We start from the raw sequence: 18164 nt of genomic DNA, 5'->3' as shown, positions 1-18164 counted from the left end.
TGTTTATTATTCATGCTAGAATTGTATTAACCGGAAACATAATACATGTGTGAATACATAGAAAAACATAGTGTCACTAGTATGCCTCTACTTGACTAGCTCATTGATCAAAGATGGTTAAGTTTCCTAACCATAGACATGAGTTGTTATTTGATCAATGGGATCACATCATTAGGAGAATGATGTGATTGACTTGACCCATTCCGTTAACTTAGCACTTGATCATTTGTTTACTGCTATTGATTTCTTCATGACTTATACATGTTCTTATGACTATGAGATTATGCAACTCCTGAATACCGGAGGAACACTTTGTGTGCTACCAAATGTCACAACGTAACTGGGTGATTATAAAGGTGCTCTACAGGTGTCTCCGATGGTACTTGTTGAGTTGGCATAGATCAAGATTAGGATTTGTCACTCTGATTGTCGGATAGGTATCTCTGGGCCCTCTTGGTAATACACATCACTATAAGCCTTGCAAGCATGATAACTAATGAGTTAGTTACGGGGTGATGTATGAAGGAATGAGTAAAGAGACTTGCCGGTAACGAGATTGAACTAGGTATTGGATACCGACGATCGAATCTCGGGCAAGTAACATACCGATGACAAAAAGAACAACATATAGTGTTGTGCGGTTTGACCGATAAAGATCTTCGTAGAATATGTAGGAACCAATATGAGCATCCAGGTTCCGCTATTGGTTATTGACCGGAGACATATCTCAGTCATGTCTACATAGTTCTCGAACCCGTGGGGTCCGCACGCTTAAAGTTCGATGACGGTTATATTATGAGTTTATGTGTTTTGATGTACCGAAGGAAGTTCGGAGCCTCGGATGTGATCAAGGACATGACGAGGAGTCTCGAAATGGTCGAGACATAAAGATTGATATATTGGAAGCCTATATTTGGATATCGTAAGTGTTCCGGATGAAATTGGGATTTTACCGGAGTACCGGGGGTTACCGGACCCCCCCCCCCCGGGGGGGGGGGGGGTTAATGGGCCAAGATGGGCCTTAGTGGAGAAGAGGAGGGGCGGCCAGGGCAGGCCGCGCGCCCCCTCTCCCTCTAGTCCGAATTGGACAAGGAGGGGGGCGGCGCCCCCCTTTCCTTCCTCTCTCCCTCCTCCTTCCCCCTTCTCCTACTCCAACTAGGAAAGGAGGGAGTCCTACTCCCGGTAGGAGTAGGACTCCTCCCTGGCGCGCCTCCTCCTGGCCGGCCGCCTCTCCCCCCTTGCTCCTTTATATACGGGGGCAGGGGGCACCTCTAGACACACAAGTTGATCGCTAAGATCTCTCCCAGCCGTGTACGGTGCCCCCCTCCACCATAATCCACCTCGGTCATACTGTAGCGGTGTTTAGGCGAAGCCCTGCTGCGGTAGCTTCATCAACATCGTCACCACGCCTCGTGCTGACGAAACTCTTCCCCGAGCTCTACTGGATCATGAGTTCGCGGGACGTCATCGAGCTGAACATGTGCTGAACGCAGAGGTGCCGTATGTTCGGTACTGAGGATCGGTCGATCATGAAGACATACGACTACATCAACCGCGTTGTCATAACGCTTTCGCTTAACGGTCTACGAGGGTACGTGGACGACACTCTCCCCTCACGTTGCTATGCATCACCATGATCCTGCGTGTGCGTAGGAATTTTTTTAAATTACTATGTTCCCCAACAGAGCCATCTAGGCAGATCCGACAACTCGCATCGCCCTCGAGAGGCCGTCACGGCAAGCTACCCGATAACGGATGACTCGGAGGGCCTCTCCGCCCGCAAGGCGCCAAAATTGCGATCCTCCAGCATCCTTTATAGGAGTAACATAAAAAACTAAACAACAGAAATATTTTGAAGGAAAATGAATTAGTGGCATTGGTATTACCCTAAACGAAGAAATAAAATGAGAAAAATAAACAAATAATGACAAAATTTACACATAATTTGCATTTTTTGGTAATGTATGCAAGAATACGCATATAATAGTGAAATTTTTGCAAGAAAAAAATTCTAAAGAATGAATTGGTGGCATTAGTATTATCCTTAAAGAAGAAATATCATAAAATAAAACAAATCTAAAAAATGGAGTTTTTTAAGGGAGAATGAATTAGTGTCACGGGTGTAACTATTAAGAAGAAAGGAAATGAAAACATTTAAACAAATAATGAAAAAATCGCGCATAGTTTACACACAAACTTTGGTTTTTTATAGGATGCGGAACAAGCATATGATAGTGGCATTTTCGCAAAAAAGAAGTTTCATGAGAAGGAATAACTACGGGGAAGTTGCCTGATTCTATGATTTGGGCCAGTCGATTCTAACCAATCGACATAACCAAAACATGTTTTACTCAATTTTAGTGTTATAGTACAACTTTAGTCTTTTTCATACAAAACTAACACAAGCCCACAACTTCTTTGGCCAACGCAAAAAAAAACAGCCAATTGATGAACAAAAACAAAAATAAAGAAAAACAAAAAAATAAAGTTTTCTAACGGGGAATGAATAAGGTAATGCAAAAAATAATTACAGATAGCACATAATTTACAAAAAAATGTGCATTTGTATAATATGCGAGAATAAGCATATAGGAGTGGGATTTATGCAAAAAAAGAAGTTTTCTAAGAGGGAATAAATTAGTGACATCGCTATTACCTTTAATAAGAAATAAAATAAAATAAAACAAATAAGGACAAAATTTACACATAAAATGCATTATCATAATGTGCAAAAATAAGCATATAATAGTTAATTTTTCACATTTTTTCTAAAAAGAATGGATTAGTGACATTGGTATTACACTTACAAAAGAAATATATATAGTTAAAATTAAAAAATACTAAAATAATAAGTTCTCTAGGAAAACATGAATTTGTGGCATTGGTATTACCCTTTCAAAAGAAATAAATTAAAAAACTAAAGTAAAGTTAAAATAATAAATTTTTCTAAGAAATAATGAAACCCTTTAGGAAGAAAGAAAATAAAAAACCTTTAAAAACTTGCCAACAAATTTGCACTGAAATTACACATTTAGAAATGCGCAAAGAATAAGTATATAGTAGTGCATTTTTTACCGAAAATCCATCTCTGCACCCGAGCCCATCTGCACCCGCGCTGACGAAAAAAATCAAAACAAATACTAGAAAAACTCAAAATTTTCAAAAATGTTTTTGTGCTGTAGAAAATTTGATACGTGAGGTCCTCCCCAAATTTCAAATCGTTTGGACATCTGAGGAGCTCTCGGCAAAAAAGACAAATTGGGAGTCTGTAAAAATGTTTACTCTTCAGGTATTGTTTTAGCCTGGTTTGTCTTTTTTGCTGAGAGTTGCTCATATGTCCAAATGACTTGAAATTTGGAGCGGGCCTCACGCATCAAATTTCCTACTGCACAAAAAAGAATTGGCATTTTTTGAATTTGTTTTGAAATATTTACGATTTTATTTCTAACCGAGTGCAGATGAGCCTGGGCACCGAAACGCCCTACTCAATTTTTACATTCTACCATAATTTAAACATATTATTTAGTACTTGCATTTATAATTACACACAAATAAAATATAAATTTTCTAAAATGGAATGAATTAGTAGCTTTGGTATTTATCTTTAATAAGAAAGAAAGTGGAACAATAAATAAAAATAATGACGAAACTTACTAATAAATAAAAATAATTACACAAAAAATATATGTTTTTATAATAAGCATATAATAGCTCAGAAAAAAGAAACTTACTAATAAGTAATGAATTAGTGACATTAGTATTACCCTTTAAAATGAAAGAAAATAAAAAATAAGATAAAACTAACAAAATTAAAATTTCTAAGGAAGAATGAATTAGTGGTATTAAGTACCATTTAGAAAGCGAACCAACCTGTGGTTGGATGGTTTGAGGGACTGTGGTATCCCCAGCCCATCAGGGTTCAAATCCTGGTGCTCGCATTTATTCCTGGATTTATTTCAGGATTTTCGGCGATAGTGGTGCTTATAGGGGTAGGGTGCGCGTGTGTGCTTTCATAGGGGTGCGTGTATACACATGTATATGAACGCTTGCGTCTGTACTGTGTTCAAAAAATATCATTTAGAAAGAAAGAAAATAGAAAAAATATTCAAAGACAAAAAGTGACAAAATTTGCACAAAATAGACACAAAATTGGGTTTTTTAAAAATATGTGAGAATAAGCATATAAAAGTGGAATTTTTGCAAAACAATCTAAGAGCGAATGAATTAGTGTCATTGGTATTGCCCTTAAAGTAGAATGAAAATAAAATAACAGCTAGGACAGTATCAAAATAATGGAGTTTTTTAAGAAAGAATGAATTAATGGCGTTGGTATTTTCCTGTAAGAAGAAATAAAATATAAAAACTTTCACACAACTTGCAATTTTTTAGTATGCAAAGAATAATCATATAACAGTGAAATTTTAACACACTAACCCAACATCCAAAAAAACCCAAAAATCAACTAATAAAGGAAAGGAAAAAAAGAAAAAACACATAAAACAAAAAAAAAGAGAACGAAGAAGGCAATGACGCACTGGAATAGGCTTGGGCCCATTAAAGAATTGATTGGCCCAAAATATGGGTCAGTAAAGAAAACACAGGCCAAACAACACGCATATGAACCCAGAAAATTAAATACACGAATCTTAAAGCAGAAATCAATGTCTCAAAAATCGACTAACCAAAAATTAATTTCCACACGGCTTACATATAGGTAAAGTGTATTCTTTATTGTTTTTTTCTTTCTCTTCATTTGCATCAATCACATACGGACAATATTAAAACAAAGTAGGCTAAAAGCACTGTTAAATTCACTTTTGTTTCATTTGACACCGGTGCCCTCCATTGCCCGATTGGTGTCATAGAAAAAGTTTAGGAAATCGGAGCACCTGCTTGCTCGGATGCCACTTCCTTCCTGCCTCGAAGTAGCATTATTTTACCACTCTGCCCTCTCCTCGTAACAGACCCCTCGTCCCTCTTCTCGCGCCGTCTTTGCGGGCGGTCAGGGGAAGCCCAAATCTGCCGCCCCTCGCCCCTCCTCCATCCCTCCTCCCTGTTGTCGGTGCAGGTCGCCGGGCAAAGCCTGCTTGGCCTAGGTGGCGGCAGGGCCTTCTTCTCCTCCTGCCCAAGGATGGCGGCGCGGGACACTTTCTTCTAGTGGCGACGTGGCGCAGGCGTGGGGCGCGGCGGCACGGACTGGCGGCAGTGGCTGCTGGGCGTACGTGGCGTCGTCCTCTCCTGGGCTGGCGGTGGGGTCTGGTGTAGGGCTCTCTGGTGGCGCGGCTGCTGGCTGGTCAGGCGACGGCTGCCTGGATCCTACTTCTAGTCCCGGGTAGAGACGGCGGCAATTCGTACACAAGACTAGATGGTGGCTCTTCGAATAGATCTGGGTGAAATCCTTGCGCTCGGCTAGATGCCAAGGCCGACGATGGCGGCGCTCTTCTGTGTCGTTCTCTTCTTGAAGACATCATCATGGAGAAGTTCTAGACCTCTATCTGTTACCTCCGGGGAAACCCTAGATCGGTAGATCATATGACGGCGGCGCTCTTGCGTCGTTTCCCCCTTGGGGGCGTCAGTCTTGGAGGTGTGCACGGGCTCGAGGGACCAGCGGACAGCATCTTTGGTGGAGCAGTGTTTCATTTTACGCATCGACGACTGTGGATCTCGGTGGCGTGGCGCAGTGGAGTCTCGGAGTTTTTCTAACAGATTCCTTAGTTCGGACCGACGAAGTAATGTCACTCGACCATTATCAGCCTGACTACAATCTTTTTCTGTCGGTAAGGATCGATGTGTGTAGACGGACTCGCGCGGGAGGATGGCGCTGTCTGGCGTCGTGGTGGCGTCCATGGCAGACCTGGCATGGTCGTGGTGTCAGTACCTGCTCTGAAGATGGATCAGTGGAAGATGACGGTGGCGGCCTCTGTGGAGTGCGTCGGACTGGTGTGTGCCTCAGACCAGGTATAGGCTTGGCTAAGGCCTCCTCTTTTGGATGTTAGGCTTAGGTGCGAGGTCTGTTTGGTATTAGGCTCGGACTATCGGCATTTCTTCATCAAGTGGATAGAAATAGCGACAGATGTTGTTGATACGTCTCCAACGTATCTATAATTTTTGATTGCTCCATGCTATATTATGTACTGTTTTGGACTATATTGGGCTTTATTTTCCACTTTTATATTATTTTTGGGACTAACCTATTAACCGGAGGCCCAGCCCAGAATTGCTGTTTTTTGCCTATTTCAGTGGTTCGAAGAAACGGAATATCAAACGGAGTCCAAACGGAATGAAACCTTCGGGAACATGATTTTCTCACCGAACGTGATCCAGGAGACTTGGACCCTACGCCAAGGCATCAAAGAGGCGGTCACGAGGGTGGGGGCGCCCCCTAGGGCGCGCCCCCTGCCTCGTGGGCCCCTCGGTGCTCCACTTACGTACTCCTTCCTCCTATATATACCTACGTACCCCCAAACGGTCAGAACAGGAGCCAAAAACCTAATTCCACCGCCGCAACTTTCTGTATCCACGAGATCCCATCTTGGGGCCTGTTCCGGAGCTCCGCCGGAGAGGGCTGTCATCACGGAGGGCTTCTACATCATCATAGCCTCTCCGATGAAGTGTGAGTAGTTTACCTCAGACCTTCGGGTCCATAGTTAGTAGCTAGATGGCTTCTTCTCTCTTTTTGGATCTCAATACAAAGTTCTCCCCCTCTCTTGTGGAGATCTATTCGATGTAATCTTCTTTTTGCGGTGTGTTTGTTGAGACCAATGAATTGTGGGTTTATGATCAAGTCTATCTATGAATAATATTTGAATCTTCTCTGAATTCTTTTATGTATGATTGGTTATCTTTGCAAGTCTCTTCGAATTATCCGGTTGGTTTGGCCAACTAGATTGGTAGTTCTTGCCATGGGAGAAGTGCTTAGCTTTTGGGTTTGATCTTGCGGTGTCCTTTCCCAGTGACAGAAGGGGCAGCAAGGCACGTATTGTATCGTTGCCATCGAGGATAACAAGATGGGGTTTATTTCATATTGCATGAATTTATCTCTCTACATCATGTCATCTTGCTTAAGGCGTTACTCTGTTTTTAACTTAATACTCTAGATGCATGCTGGATAGCGGTCGATGAGTGGAGTAATAGTAGTAGATGCAGAATCGTTTCGGTCTACTTGTCACAGACGTGATGCCTATATACATGATCATTCCTAGATATTCTCATAACTATGCTCCATTCTGTCAATTGCTCAACAGTAATTTGTTCACCCACCGTAGAATACTTATGCTCTTGAGAGAAGCCACTAGTGAAACCTATGGCCCGCGGGTCTATTCTCATCATATCAATCTCCATCACTTTAATCTTGCTTTGCTTTTTTACTTTGCCTTTTACTTTTCACTTTGCATCTCTATACCAAAAATATCAAAAATATAATATCTATCAGATCTCACTCTCGTAAGTGACCGTGAAGGGATTGACAACCCCTAATCGCGTTGGTTGCGAGTAGTTATCGTTTTGTGCAGGTACGAGGGACTTGAGCGTGGCCTCCTACTGGATCGATACCTTGGTTTTCAAAAACTGAGGGAAATACTTACGCTACTCTGCTGCATCATCCCTTCCTCTTCGCGGAAAACCAACGCAAGCTCAAGAGGTAGCAAAAGGATTTCTGGCGCCGTTGCCGGGGAGTCTACGCAAAAAGTCAACATACCAAGTACCCATCACAATCTCTATCTCTCGCATTACATTATTTGCCATTTGCCTCTCGTTTTCCTCTCCCCCACTTCATCATTGCCATTTTATTCGCCCTCTCTCTATCCTCCCTCTCTATTTGCCTCTTTTGCCCGTTTGCTCTTGTTTGCTCGTGTGCTAGTTTGCTTGTTTGTCGCGATGGCTCAACCGAGATTTGGTGATCTTCACCTTAAAAGGTTAGAGGAGATCGAAACCAACGTTAGGAAGTTTATGGTTTTGCAATTTGAGCATAATAATTTCTTTAGAAACGAGCTTAAGGAACAAAAAAGTTTTATGAGTTATATGAATAAAGAGCTTGATGATATGTCTAAAGAATTTGATGGTATAAGATCCCAAATTGCTCGTCTAGAAAAGATGACTGCTGAAATTTCGGATATGCAAGCCACCTTAGTCAATAAGATGGCCGCTAAACCGAATTCCTATGAAAATCAAGATGAAGATCTAAAAGTTATTGATGTGTCCCCTATTAAATCTTTGTTTTGCAATATGAATCTTGATGCAACTGAATATGATCTTTCTTTACCTAGAAGGCGTTCTAAAAATTCGGAGTATTTAGATCTTTATGATGAAATTGATGAAAGTGGGATTGAAAGAAATAAAAATCTAGATGTTGCTAAACCCACTATATTGGATTTCAAGGAATTTAATTATGAAAGTTGCTCTTTAATTGATTGTATTTCCTTGTTGCAATCCGTGCTAAATTCTCCACATGCTTATAGTCAAAAGAAAGCCTTCACCGAACATATTGTTGATGCCTTGATGCAATCTTATGAAGAAAAACTTGAGTTGAAAGCTTCTATCCCTAGAAAACTCTATGATGAGTGGGAACCAACTATTAAAATTAAAATTAAAGATCATGAGTTTTATGCTTTGTGTGATTTGGGTGCTAGTGTCTCCACTATTCCCAAGACTTTGTGTGATTTGCTAGTTTTCCGTAATTTTGATGATTGCTCTCTAAACTTGCATCTTGCGGATTCTACTATTAAGAAACCTATGAGAAGGATTAATGATGTTCTTATTGTTGCCAATAGGAATTATGTGCCCGTAGATTTCATTGTTCTTGATATAGATTGCAATCCTTCTTGCCCTATTATTCTTGGTAGACCTTTCTTTAGAACGGTTGGTGCGATTATTGATATAAAGGAAGGGAATATTAGATTTCAATTTCCATTTAAAAAGGGCATGGAACACTTTCCAAGAAAGAAAATAAAATTGCCATATGAAACTATCATGAGAGCCACTTATGGATTGCCTACCAAAGATGGCAATACCTAGATCTATCCTCGCTTTTATGCCTAGCTAGGGGCGTTAAACGATAGCGCTTGTTGGGAGGAAGCCCAATTTTATTTTTATTCCTTGATTTTTGCTCCTGCTTAGTAATAAATAAATTATTTAGCATCTGTTTTGGTTGTGTTTTTTTGTGTTTAATTAGTGTTTGTGTCAAGTAGAACCGTTGGGAAGACTTGGGGAAAGTCTTGTTGAACTTGCTGTAAAAAACAGAAACTTTAGCGCTCACGAGAACTTCTGTCATTTTTATTTGAAAAGTTCTATTTAGTTAATTCTTTTTTCAGATGATTAATAGATAAATTCCTCACGTCCAGCAATTTATTTTAGAATTTTTGGTGTTCCAGATCTTGCGCTAGCTACAGATTACTACAAACTGTTCTGTTTTTGACAGATTCTGTTTTTCGTGTGTTGTTTGCTTATTTTGATGAATCTATGGTTAGTAAAATAGTTTATAATCCATAGAGAAGTTGGAATACAGTAGGCTTAACACCAATATAAATAAAGAATGAGTTCATTACAGTATCTTGAAGTGGTCTTTGGTTTTCTTTCGCTAACGGAGCTCACGAGTTTCCTACTTTAAGTTTTGTGTTGTGAAGTTTTCAAATTTTGGGTGAATTCTTTTGATGGATTATGAAACAAGGAGTGGCAAGAGCCTAAGCTTGAGGATGCCCATGGCACCCCCAAGATAATCCAAGGACACCAAAAAGTCAAAGCTTGGGGCATCCCCTCTTTCGTCCACTTCCATCGGTAATTTACTTGGAGCTATATTTTTATTCACCAATATGATATGTGTTTTGCTTGGAGCGTCTTGTATTATTTTTGTCTTTGTGTTTTAGTATGCCACAATCATCCTTGCTGTACACACCTTTTGAGAGAGCCATACATGAATTAAAATTTGATAGAATACTCTATGTGCTTCACTTATATCTTTTGAGCATTATAATTTTTCTCTATGTGCTTCACTTATATCTTTTTAAGCTATGTAGTTTTGCTCTATGTGCTTCACTTATATCTTTTAAGCGTTATAATTTTGCTCTATGTGTTTCACTTAGATCTTTTAGAGCACGGTGGTGGATTTGTTTTAAAGAAACTATTGATCTCTCATGCTTCACTTAAACCGTCACGTACCTCGCGTTCACCGTCTGGTCCGCGACGCCGGCGCACACGCTCTCCACCGTCGAGTTCCAGCCGCAGTGCGTCCAGAAGGCGCCGACGGCCTCGTGGGCCAGGACCTCCAGCTGCGGCGCCCATGCCACCACCTTCCCCCTGCTCCTGGCTTCCTCGTCGAGCCCGTTGGGTGGTTCGTCGGGGCACAGACTATTCCTAATGATGGTGGCCCCAGGCCGACACACGTTCCACACGTCATGGACATCCTAGCTGGGTCTCCCAGGCATGAGCCATCTAGGCAGATCCGACAACTCGCATCGTCCTCGAGAGGCCGTCACGGCAAGCTACCCGATAACGGATGACTCGGAGGGCCTCTCCGCCCGCAAGGCGCCAAAATTGCGATCCTCCAGCATCCTTTATAGGAGTAACATAAAAAACCTAAACAACAGAAATATTTTGAAGGAAAATGAATTAATGGCATTGGTATTACCCTAAACGAAGAAATAAAATGAGAAAAATAAACAAATAATGACAAAATTTACACATAATTTGTGTTTTTTGATAATGTATGCAAGAATACGCATATAATAGTGAAATTTTTGCAAGAAAAAAATTCTAAAGAATGAATTGGTGGCATTAGCATTATCCTTAAAGAAGAAATATCATAAAATAAAGCAAATGTAAAAAAAATGGAGTTTTTTAAGGGAGAATGAATTAGTGTCACGGGTGTAACCATTAAGAAGAAAGGAAATGAAAAAAATTAAACAAATAATGAAAAAAATAGCGCATAGTTTACACACAAACTGTGGTTTTTTATAGGATGCGGAACAAGCATATGATAGTGGCATTTTCGCAAAAAAGAAGTTTCATGAGAAGGAATAACTACGGGGAAGTTGCCTGATTCTATGATTTGGGCCAGTCGATTCTAACCAATCGACATAGCCAAAACATGTTTTACTCAATTTTAGTGTTATAGCACAACTTTAGCCTTTTTCATACAAAACTAACACAAGCCCACAACTTCTTTGGTCAACGCAAAAAAAAACAACCAATTGATGAACAAAAACAAAAATAAAGAAAAACAAAAAAAATAAAGTTTTCTAACGGGGAATGAATAAGGTAATGCAAAAAATAATTACAAATAGCACATAATTTACAAAAAAATGTGCATTTGTATAATATGCAAGAATAAGCATATAGGAGTGGAATTTATGCAAAAAAGAAGTTTTCTACTCCCTCCATTCCATTTTATAGTGCGCATAGATTTTTTGCTCACATTCCGAAATGTAGTGCATGCATGCTGGTTTGGACAAGTTACCCCTTGCATGGAAACCAGGACACACAGCAGTGCTTGCACATGGGTGTGGGCAGAACGTGCATGCAGGGTCATTTTGGTACAAAGTAAAGCTCCAGCTCATTGCATTGGTATAAGAGCTAGCAACTATGCGCACTATAAATTGAAACAGAGGGAGTAAGAGGGAATGAATTAGTGACATCGCTATTACCTTTAATAATAAATAAAATAAAAACAAAACAAATAAGGACAAAATTTACACATAAAATGTATTATTGTAATGTGCAAAAATAAGCATATAATAGTTAATTTTTCACATTTTTTTTAAAAGAATGGATTAGTGACATTGGTATTACACTTACAAAAGAAAAATATATAGTTAAAATTAAAAAGTAATAAAATAATAAGTTTTCTAGGAAAACATGAATTTGTGGCATTGGTATTACCCTTTTAAAATAAATAAATTAGAAAACTAAAATAAAGTTAAAATAATAAATTTTTCTAAGAAATAATGAAACCTTTAAGAATAAAGAAAATAAAAAACGTTTAAAAACTTGCCAACAACTTTGCACTGAAATTACACTTTTAGAAATGCGCAAAGAATAAGTATATAGTAGTGCATTTTTTACCAAAAATCCATCTCTGCACCTGAGCTCATATGCACCCGCACTGACGAAAAAAATCAAAAAAAATACTAGAAAAACTCAAAAAATTCAAAAATGTTTTTGTGCTGTAGAAAATTTGATACGTGAGGTCCGCCCCAAATTTCAAATCGTTTGGACATTTGAGGAGCTCTCGGCAAAAAATACAAATTGGGGGTCTGTAAAAATGTTTACTGTTTAGGTATTGTTTTAGCCTGATTTGTCTTCTTTGCTGAGAGCTGCTCATATATCCAAATGACTTGAAATTTGGAGTGGGCCTCACGCATCAAATTTCCTACTGCACAAAAAAGAATTGGAATTTTTTGAATTTGTTTTGAAATATTTACGATTTTTTTCTAACCGGGTGCAGATGAGCTTGGGCACCGAAACGCCCTACTCAATTTTTACATTCTGCCATAATTTAAACATATTATTTAGTACTTGCATTTATAATTACGCAGAGATAAAATATAAATTTTCTAAAATGGAATGAATTAGCAGCTTTGGTCTTTAACTTTAATAAGAAAGAAAGTGGAACAATAAATAAAAATAATGATGAATTTGCACGCAATTTACACAAAAAATATATGTTTTTATAATAAGCATATAATAGTGGAATCTCACAAAAAAGAAACTTACTAATAAGTAATGAATTATCGACATTAGTATTACCCTTTAAACTAAAAGAAAATAAAAAATAAGATAAAACTAACAAAATTAAAATAGGAAGAATGAATTAGTGGTATTAAGTACCATTTAGAAAGCAAACCAACCTGTGGTTGGATGGTTTGAGGGACTGTGGTATCCCCAGCCCATCAGGGTTCAAATCCTAGTGCTCGCATTTATTCCTGGATTTATTTCAGGATTTTCGGCGATAGTGGTGCTCATAGGGGTAGGGTGTGCGTGTGTGCTTTCATAGGGGTGCGTGTATACACATGTATATGAACGCTTGCGTCTGTACTGTGTTCAAAAAATATCATTTAGAAAGAAAGAAAATAGAAAAAATATTCAAAGACAAAAAGTGACAAAATTTGCACAAAATAGACACAAAATTGGGTTTTTTAAAAATATGTGAGAATAAGCATATAAAAGTGGAATTTTTGCAAAACAATCTAAGAGCGAATGAATTAGTGTCATTGGTATTACCCTTAAAGTAGAATGAAAATAAAATAACAGCACAATATCAAAATAATGAAGTTTTTTAAGAAAGAATGAATTAATGGCGTTGGTATTTTCCTGTAAGAAAAAATAAAATATAAAAACTTTCACACAACTTGCAATTTTTTAATATGCAAAGAATAATCATATAACAGTGAAATTTTAACACACTAACCCAACATCCAAAGATACCCAAAAATCAACTAATAAAGGAAAGGAAAAAAACAAAAAACACATAAAAACAAAAAAGTAAAAAAGCCAAAAGAGAATGAAGAAGGCAATGATGCACTGGAATAGGCTTCGGCCCATTAAAGAATTGATTGGCCTAAATATGGGTCAGTAAAGAAAACACAGGCCAAACAACACGCATATGAACCCAGAAAGTTAAATACACGAATCTTAAAGCAGAAATCAACGTCTCAAAAATGGACTAACCAAAAATTAATTTCCACACGGCTTACATATAGGTAAAGTCTATTCTTTATTGTTTTTTCTTTCTCTTCATTTGCACCAATCACATACGGACAATATTAAAACAAAGAAGGCTAAAAGCACTATTAAATTTACTTTTGTTTCATTTGACACCGGTGCCCTCCATTGCCCGATTGGTGTCATAGAAAAAGTTTAGGAAATCAGAGCACCTGCTTGCTCGGATGCCACTTTCTTCCTGCCTCAAAGTAGCATTATTTTACCGCTCCGCCCTCTCCTCGTAACAGACCCCTCGTCCCTCTTCTCGTGCCGTCTTTGCGGGCGGTCGGGGGAAGCCCAGATCTGCCGCCCCTCGCCCCTCCTCCGTCCCTCCTCCCTGCTGTCGGCGCAGGTCGCCGGGCAAAGCCTGCTTGGCCTAGGTGGCGGGGGGCCTTCTTCTCCTCCTGCCCAAGGATGGCGGCGCGGGACACTTTCTTCTACTGACGACGTGGCGCAGGCATGGGGCGCGGCGGCACGGACTGGCGGCAGTGGCTGCTGGGCGTACGTGGCGTCGTCCTCTCCTGGGCCGGCGGTGGGGTCTGGTGTAGGGCTCTCTGGTGGCGCGGCTGCTGGCTGGTCAGGCAACGGCTGCTGGCTGGTCAGGCAACGGCTGCCTGGATCCTACTTCCAGTCCTGGGTAGAGACGGCGGCAATTCGTACACAAGACTAGATGGTGGTTCTTCGAATAGATCTGGGTGAAATCCTTGCGCTCGGCTAGATGCCAAGGCCGACGATGGCGGCTCTCTTCTATGTCGTTCTCTTCTTGAAGACATTGTCGTGGAGAAGTTCTAGACCTCTATCTGTTACCTCAGGGGAAACCCTAGATCGGTAGATCGGATGACAGCGGCGCTCTTGCGTCGTTTCCCCCTTGGGGGCGTCAGTCTTGGAGGTGTGCATGGGCTCGAGGGACCAGCGGACATCGTCTTTGGTGGAGTGGTGTTTCATCTTATGCATCAACGACTGTGGATCTCGGTGGCGTGGCGCAGTGGAGTCTCGGCGTTCTTCTAACAGATTCCTTAGTTCGGACCGACGAAGTAATGTCACTCGACTATTATCAGCCTGACTGCAATCTTTTTTTGTCGGTAAGGATTGATGTGTGTAGACGGACTCACGCGGGAGGATGGCGCTGTCTGGCGTCGATGGCAGACCTGGCATGGTCGTGGTGTCAGTACCTGCTCTGAAGATGGATCGGTGGAAGATGACGCCGGCGACCTCTGTGAGTGCGCCGAACTGGTGTGTGCCCCAGACCAGGTATATGGCTTGACTGAGGCCTCCTCTTTTAGATGTTAGGCTTAGGTGCGAGGTCTGTTTGGTATTAGGCTTGGACTATCGGCACCCCTTCATCAAGTGGATAGAAAATAGCGACAGATGTTGTCAAGATGATGCCTTCAGACTTACTGGTGTATTACTTTATAAAATCTTTGTGAATAATAAATAGAGTATGATCTTCCTCTTTTTCGAAAAGAAAAACATTATTTTACCGCAAGCCTGCTTTGATGCATGGAAGAAAGATGATTGTGTCTATGCAAGTGTGGATCCTGCTTTTACACATACTGCAAGCACACATTGCCGAAGCGGTGTCATTTTTTTTTCTCAGGGCATCGCTGACGATGATTCACCGATGAGATCATTATTCAATATCACGGGGAGAATCGTGTAGAGAAGCCGGCCGGCGACTCAGAGTGACAGCACGTACCGCACGAGATTGTCGACGGCCAAACTAGCAGCAACACACTGGTCTGCTTGCAGCTTGAGGTCACGCACCTTCTCCCTCGCCCGATCCCCTTCTTCCCCGAGCATCACCATCCTCACCCTCTCGGCGACCCTGACCCTGTCGATCACGTCTCCCACCTCCAGCCCGACGCCCCACCGGTGCGTCACGTACCTCGCGTTCACCGTCTGGTCCGCGAAGCACGGCTGCGCGAGCATCGGCACGCCGGCGCACACACTCTCCAGCGTTGAGTTCCAGCCGCAGTGCGTCCAGAAGGCGCCGACGGCCTCGTGGGCCAGGACCTCCAGCTGCGGCGCCCATGCCACCACCTTCCCCCTGCTCCTGGCTTCCTCGTCGAGCCCGTTGGGTGGTTCGTCGGCGCCGCCGCCGCGGACGGAGCCGGGCCGGACGACCCACAGGAACGGCACGCCGCTGCCCGCCAGCCCCCACGCCATCTCCTCGAACACGCCGCGGTCGACGCGAGCGACGCTCCCCAGGCTCACGTACAGCACGGAGCGCGCCGGGTGCGCGTCCAGCCACGCCAGGCAGCCGCGGTCTGGCGCGTGCAGGCCGTGCTCCGCCGGCGCCGGCCCGGGGCACATCCTGTGCAGCGGGCCGACGGCGAACGCCGGACAGGACAGCTCCTTCTCTATCCTGGCCAGCTCCGGCGCCTCGATGGCGTCGAACGAGTTGAGCACGACCCCTGACGCGGAGGCCCGCGCGGCGTCGGCGACGCGGGAGATGAAGCCGCACAGCGCGTCCACGTCGCTGCCGTCGATGCGGATGAGGTCGCGCACGCGGAGCGGCTCCAGCTCCGGCACAAGCTCGTCCCGTCGCTCCTCTGCAACTGCACACAAAGTTCACAAGCATCCATCGATACATGCGCTCCAAGGTTGAGTACGTCGAATTCAATTCAATGAACTCGCACCACGACTTGCCTTTGATTGGGACGTAGCCGGCGTCGCGCAGCCGAGGGAACGCAAGCAAGCTGCCGAACGTGGCGGCGCTGTCCGTGCGGAGCGCGAGCACGGGGACGCCGAGCGCGCTCGCCGCCCCCAGCGCCGCGTACCACTGCCCGTCGACGACGGCGCAGGCCACGTCCTCGCGGCGCAGCAGCGATGCCAGGGCCTCCCGGAAGGGCGCCTCGCAACCGCTGTTGAGGGCCAGGAGCTGCGCGACGATGTCGGCGTCGGGGGAGGTGGCTGAGGTGGGAAGCGCCTCGTGGATCGGGACAAAGGCAAGCTCTGGGTGCCGTGTAGGGTCAGGCGCGTTGAAGTCGGTGTGGAGGACGGTGACGGGCAGGCCGCGGGCGCGGAGGAGCTCGGCCAGCTGGAGCATGGGGCTGAGGTGGCCCTGGAACGGCAGCGGGAACAAGACGACCCGGCGGCGGACGGCGTGGGGTGCCTCTTCTTTTTCTTGCGTCGCCATCGTCGCCGGCTAGCCACACCAAAGCACAAGCAATGAGGCGGACGGGGATCGATCGATTATTGTAAGCACGCAGCTAGCTTCCCTTACCAAGCGGAGGAGTGGTGTAGTATTTTTTTGTTTATTTTGAGCGACTTAGCAAAGGTAGCAGCCCATGTACTATACTTAGTATTTTTTATATTGGACCTGTCAGCAAATTAATCAAATAATTAGCATCTTGATGTATTGGCATCTACCCATTTTATCATACTGATTATTTGGCAAAAGTTGTTGCACATATGAATGCAAGCGCCCTGCGGGAAGAAGAAGAAAATCTGAGCCTCTGAACAGGATACCATTCACTATTCAAAATGTCCGAATCTGCTTTTCGTATTTGCCTCAAATTTCCAACAACAACAACAAAATCAGCATGATCTTTGAATTTTACTATTCTTCGAAAAAAGAAAAAGAAATGTACAGTAGGTACAGAGGGTGTAAGATAGCTAGGTTCAAGGTGCAACCATGTGCACAAAATCCGGGTTGCGTGCGTACTCTAGTCCCAGACCCGGATTACAATTGCAGATACAGTCTGCAGTGATCATGCTTCAGGCTTTCATCTCTGAACCTTCTACAAGTAGGAAGCCTAGTTTTCTGCTCTTCTGCAGTCTCTCTCAGTACATGTGCTGCATCACAGATGAACTGGAGAAACTAGACATGCCCCTTCTGCCCCAGATCAGAAACTGGACATGCAGTTTCTAACAAGGGTTTAATTAGAAATGGTACAGGTGTGGAGCTACAATGGGCGTACTTAACTAGACCCATTAAAACTTCAGTAAGCCAATTAATCAAACAATTTACCAGCATAGCTTTGAGTTGAGCACACACAACAATGTTCAGCAACAAAAGGGCACCACATATGCCACATTTTTCAACCCTGCAACGGCTGTGAGAAGAGGTACCACAGCCTGACGGTGCCATGATAGAATTGGTAGAGTGCATGGGCTAGCTATTGCGCCTGCTTGGTAAACCTCTGCAATTTCCACCTCCTTTTTTTGTTTTCTGTGCCCTTTTTGAAATTTGTCAAGAACTTCGAAGGAATTTTGGAAGTAGAAAAAATGTTTCACCAATCAAAATTATTTTCATGGTAAATTTTGATGCAGCTTGCTTTACTTGTTACTTCCTCCGTCCCAAAATAAGTGTTTTAAGCTTAGTACAAAGTTGAGACACTTATTTTAGGACGGAACGAGTATTATTTTTCCTTTTTTTCCTTATCAGCTCAGCCATGAGCCGTGGGCCATCTTATTCATGATGGCCACTTTGTTTTCTGTTTTGGAACTGAATATAGTAGCACTAGTCA

The 18164-nt window shown here is 42.7% G+C and overlaps 1 protein-coding gene across 1 annotated transcript; it reads right to left on the bottom strand.

Moving 5' to 3' along the window:
* Positions 1–15120: 15120 nt before the first annotated feature.
* On the bottom strand, positions 15121–17049 carry LOC125507473 (DIMBOA UDP-glucosyltransferase BX8). Its single transcript, XM_048672045.2, has 2 exons — positions 16342–17049; positions 15121–16250 (listed from the first exon to the last, which is right to left on the bottom strand). The coding sequence occupies exons 1-2, from the start codon at positions 16829–16831 to the stop codon at positions 15370–15372; spliced, it is 1371 nt and encodes a 456-aa protein (XP_048528002.2). The 5' UTR covers positions 16832–17049; the 3' UTR covers positions 15121–15369.
* Between the last annotated feature and the right edge of the window lie 1115 nt (positions 17050–18164).

This window comes from Triticum urartu, chromosome 5A (genome assembly GCF_056163025.1).
Source record: "Triticum urartu cultivar PI428250 chromosome 5A, HENAU_Tu73, whole genome shotgun sequence".
NCBI classification, from domain to species: domain Eukaryota; kingdom Viridiplantae; phylum Streptophyta; class Magnoliopsida; order Poales; family Poaceae; genus Triticum; species Triticum urartu.
Note: the sequence above shows the minus strand (reverse complement) of the source record. Positions and strands in the feature narration are given on the sequence as shown.

Excerpts from the sequence above, each read along its gene's own strand:
- LOC125507473 (XM_048672045.2), bottom strand. The coding sequence starts at position 16,831 with ATGGCGACGCAAGAAAAAGAAGAGGCACCCCACGCCGTCCGCCGCCGG. Across the intron at positions 16,251-16,341 it reads CGGCTACGTCCCAATCAAAG|TTGCAGAGGAGCGACGGGAC; the intron begins GCAAGTCGTGGT and ends CTTTGTGTGCAG.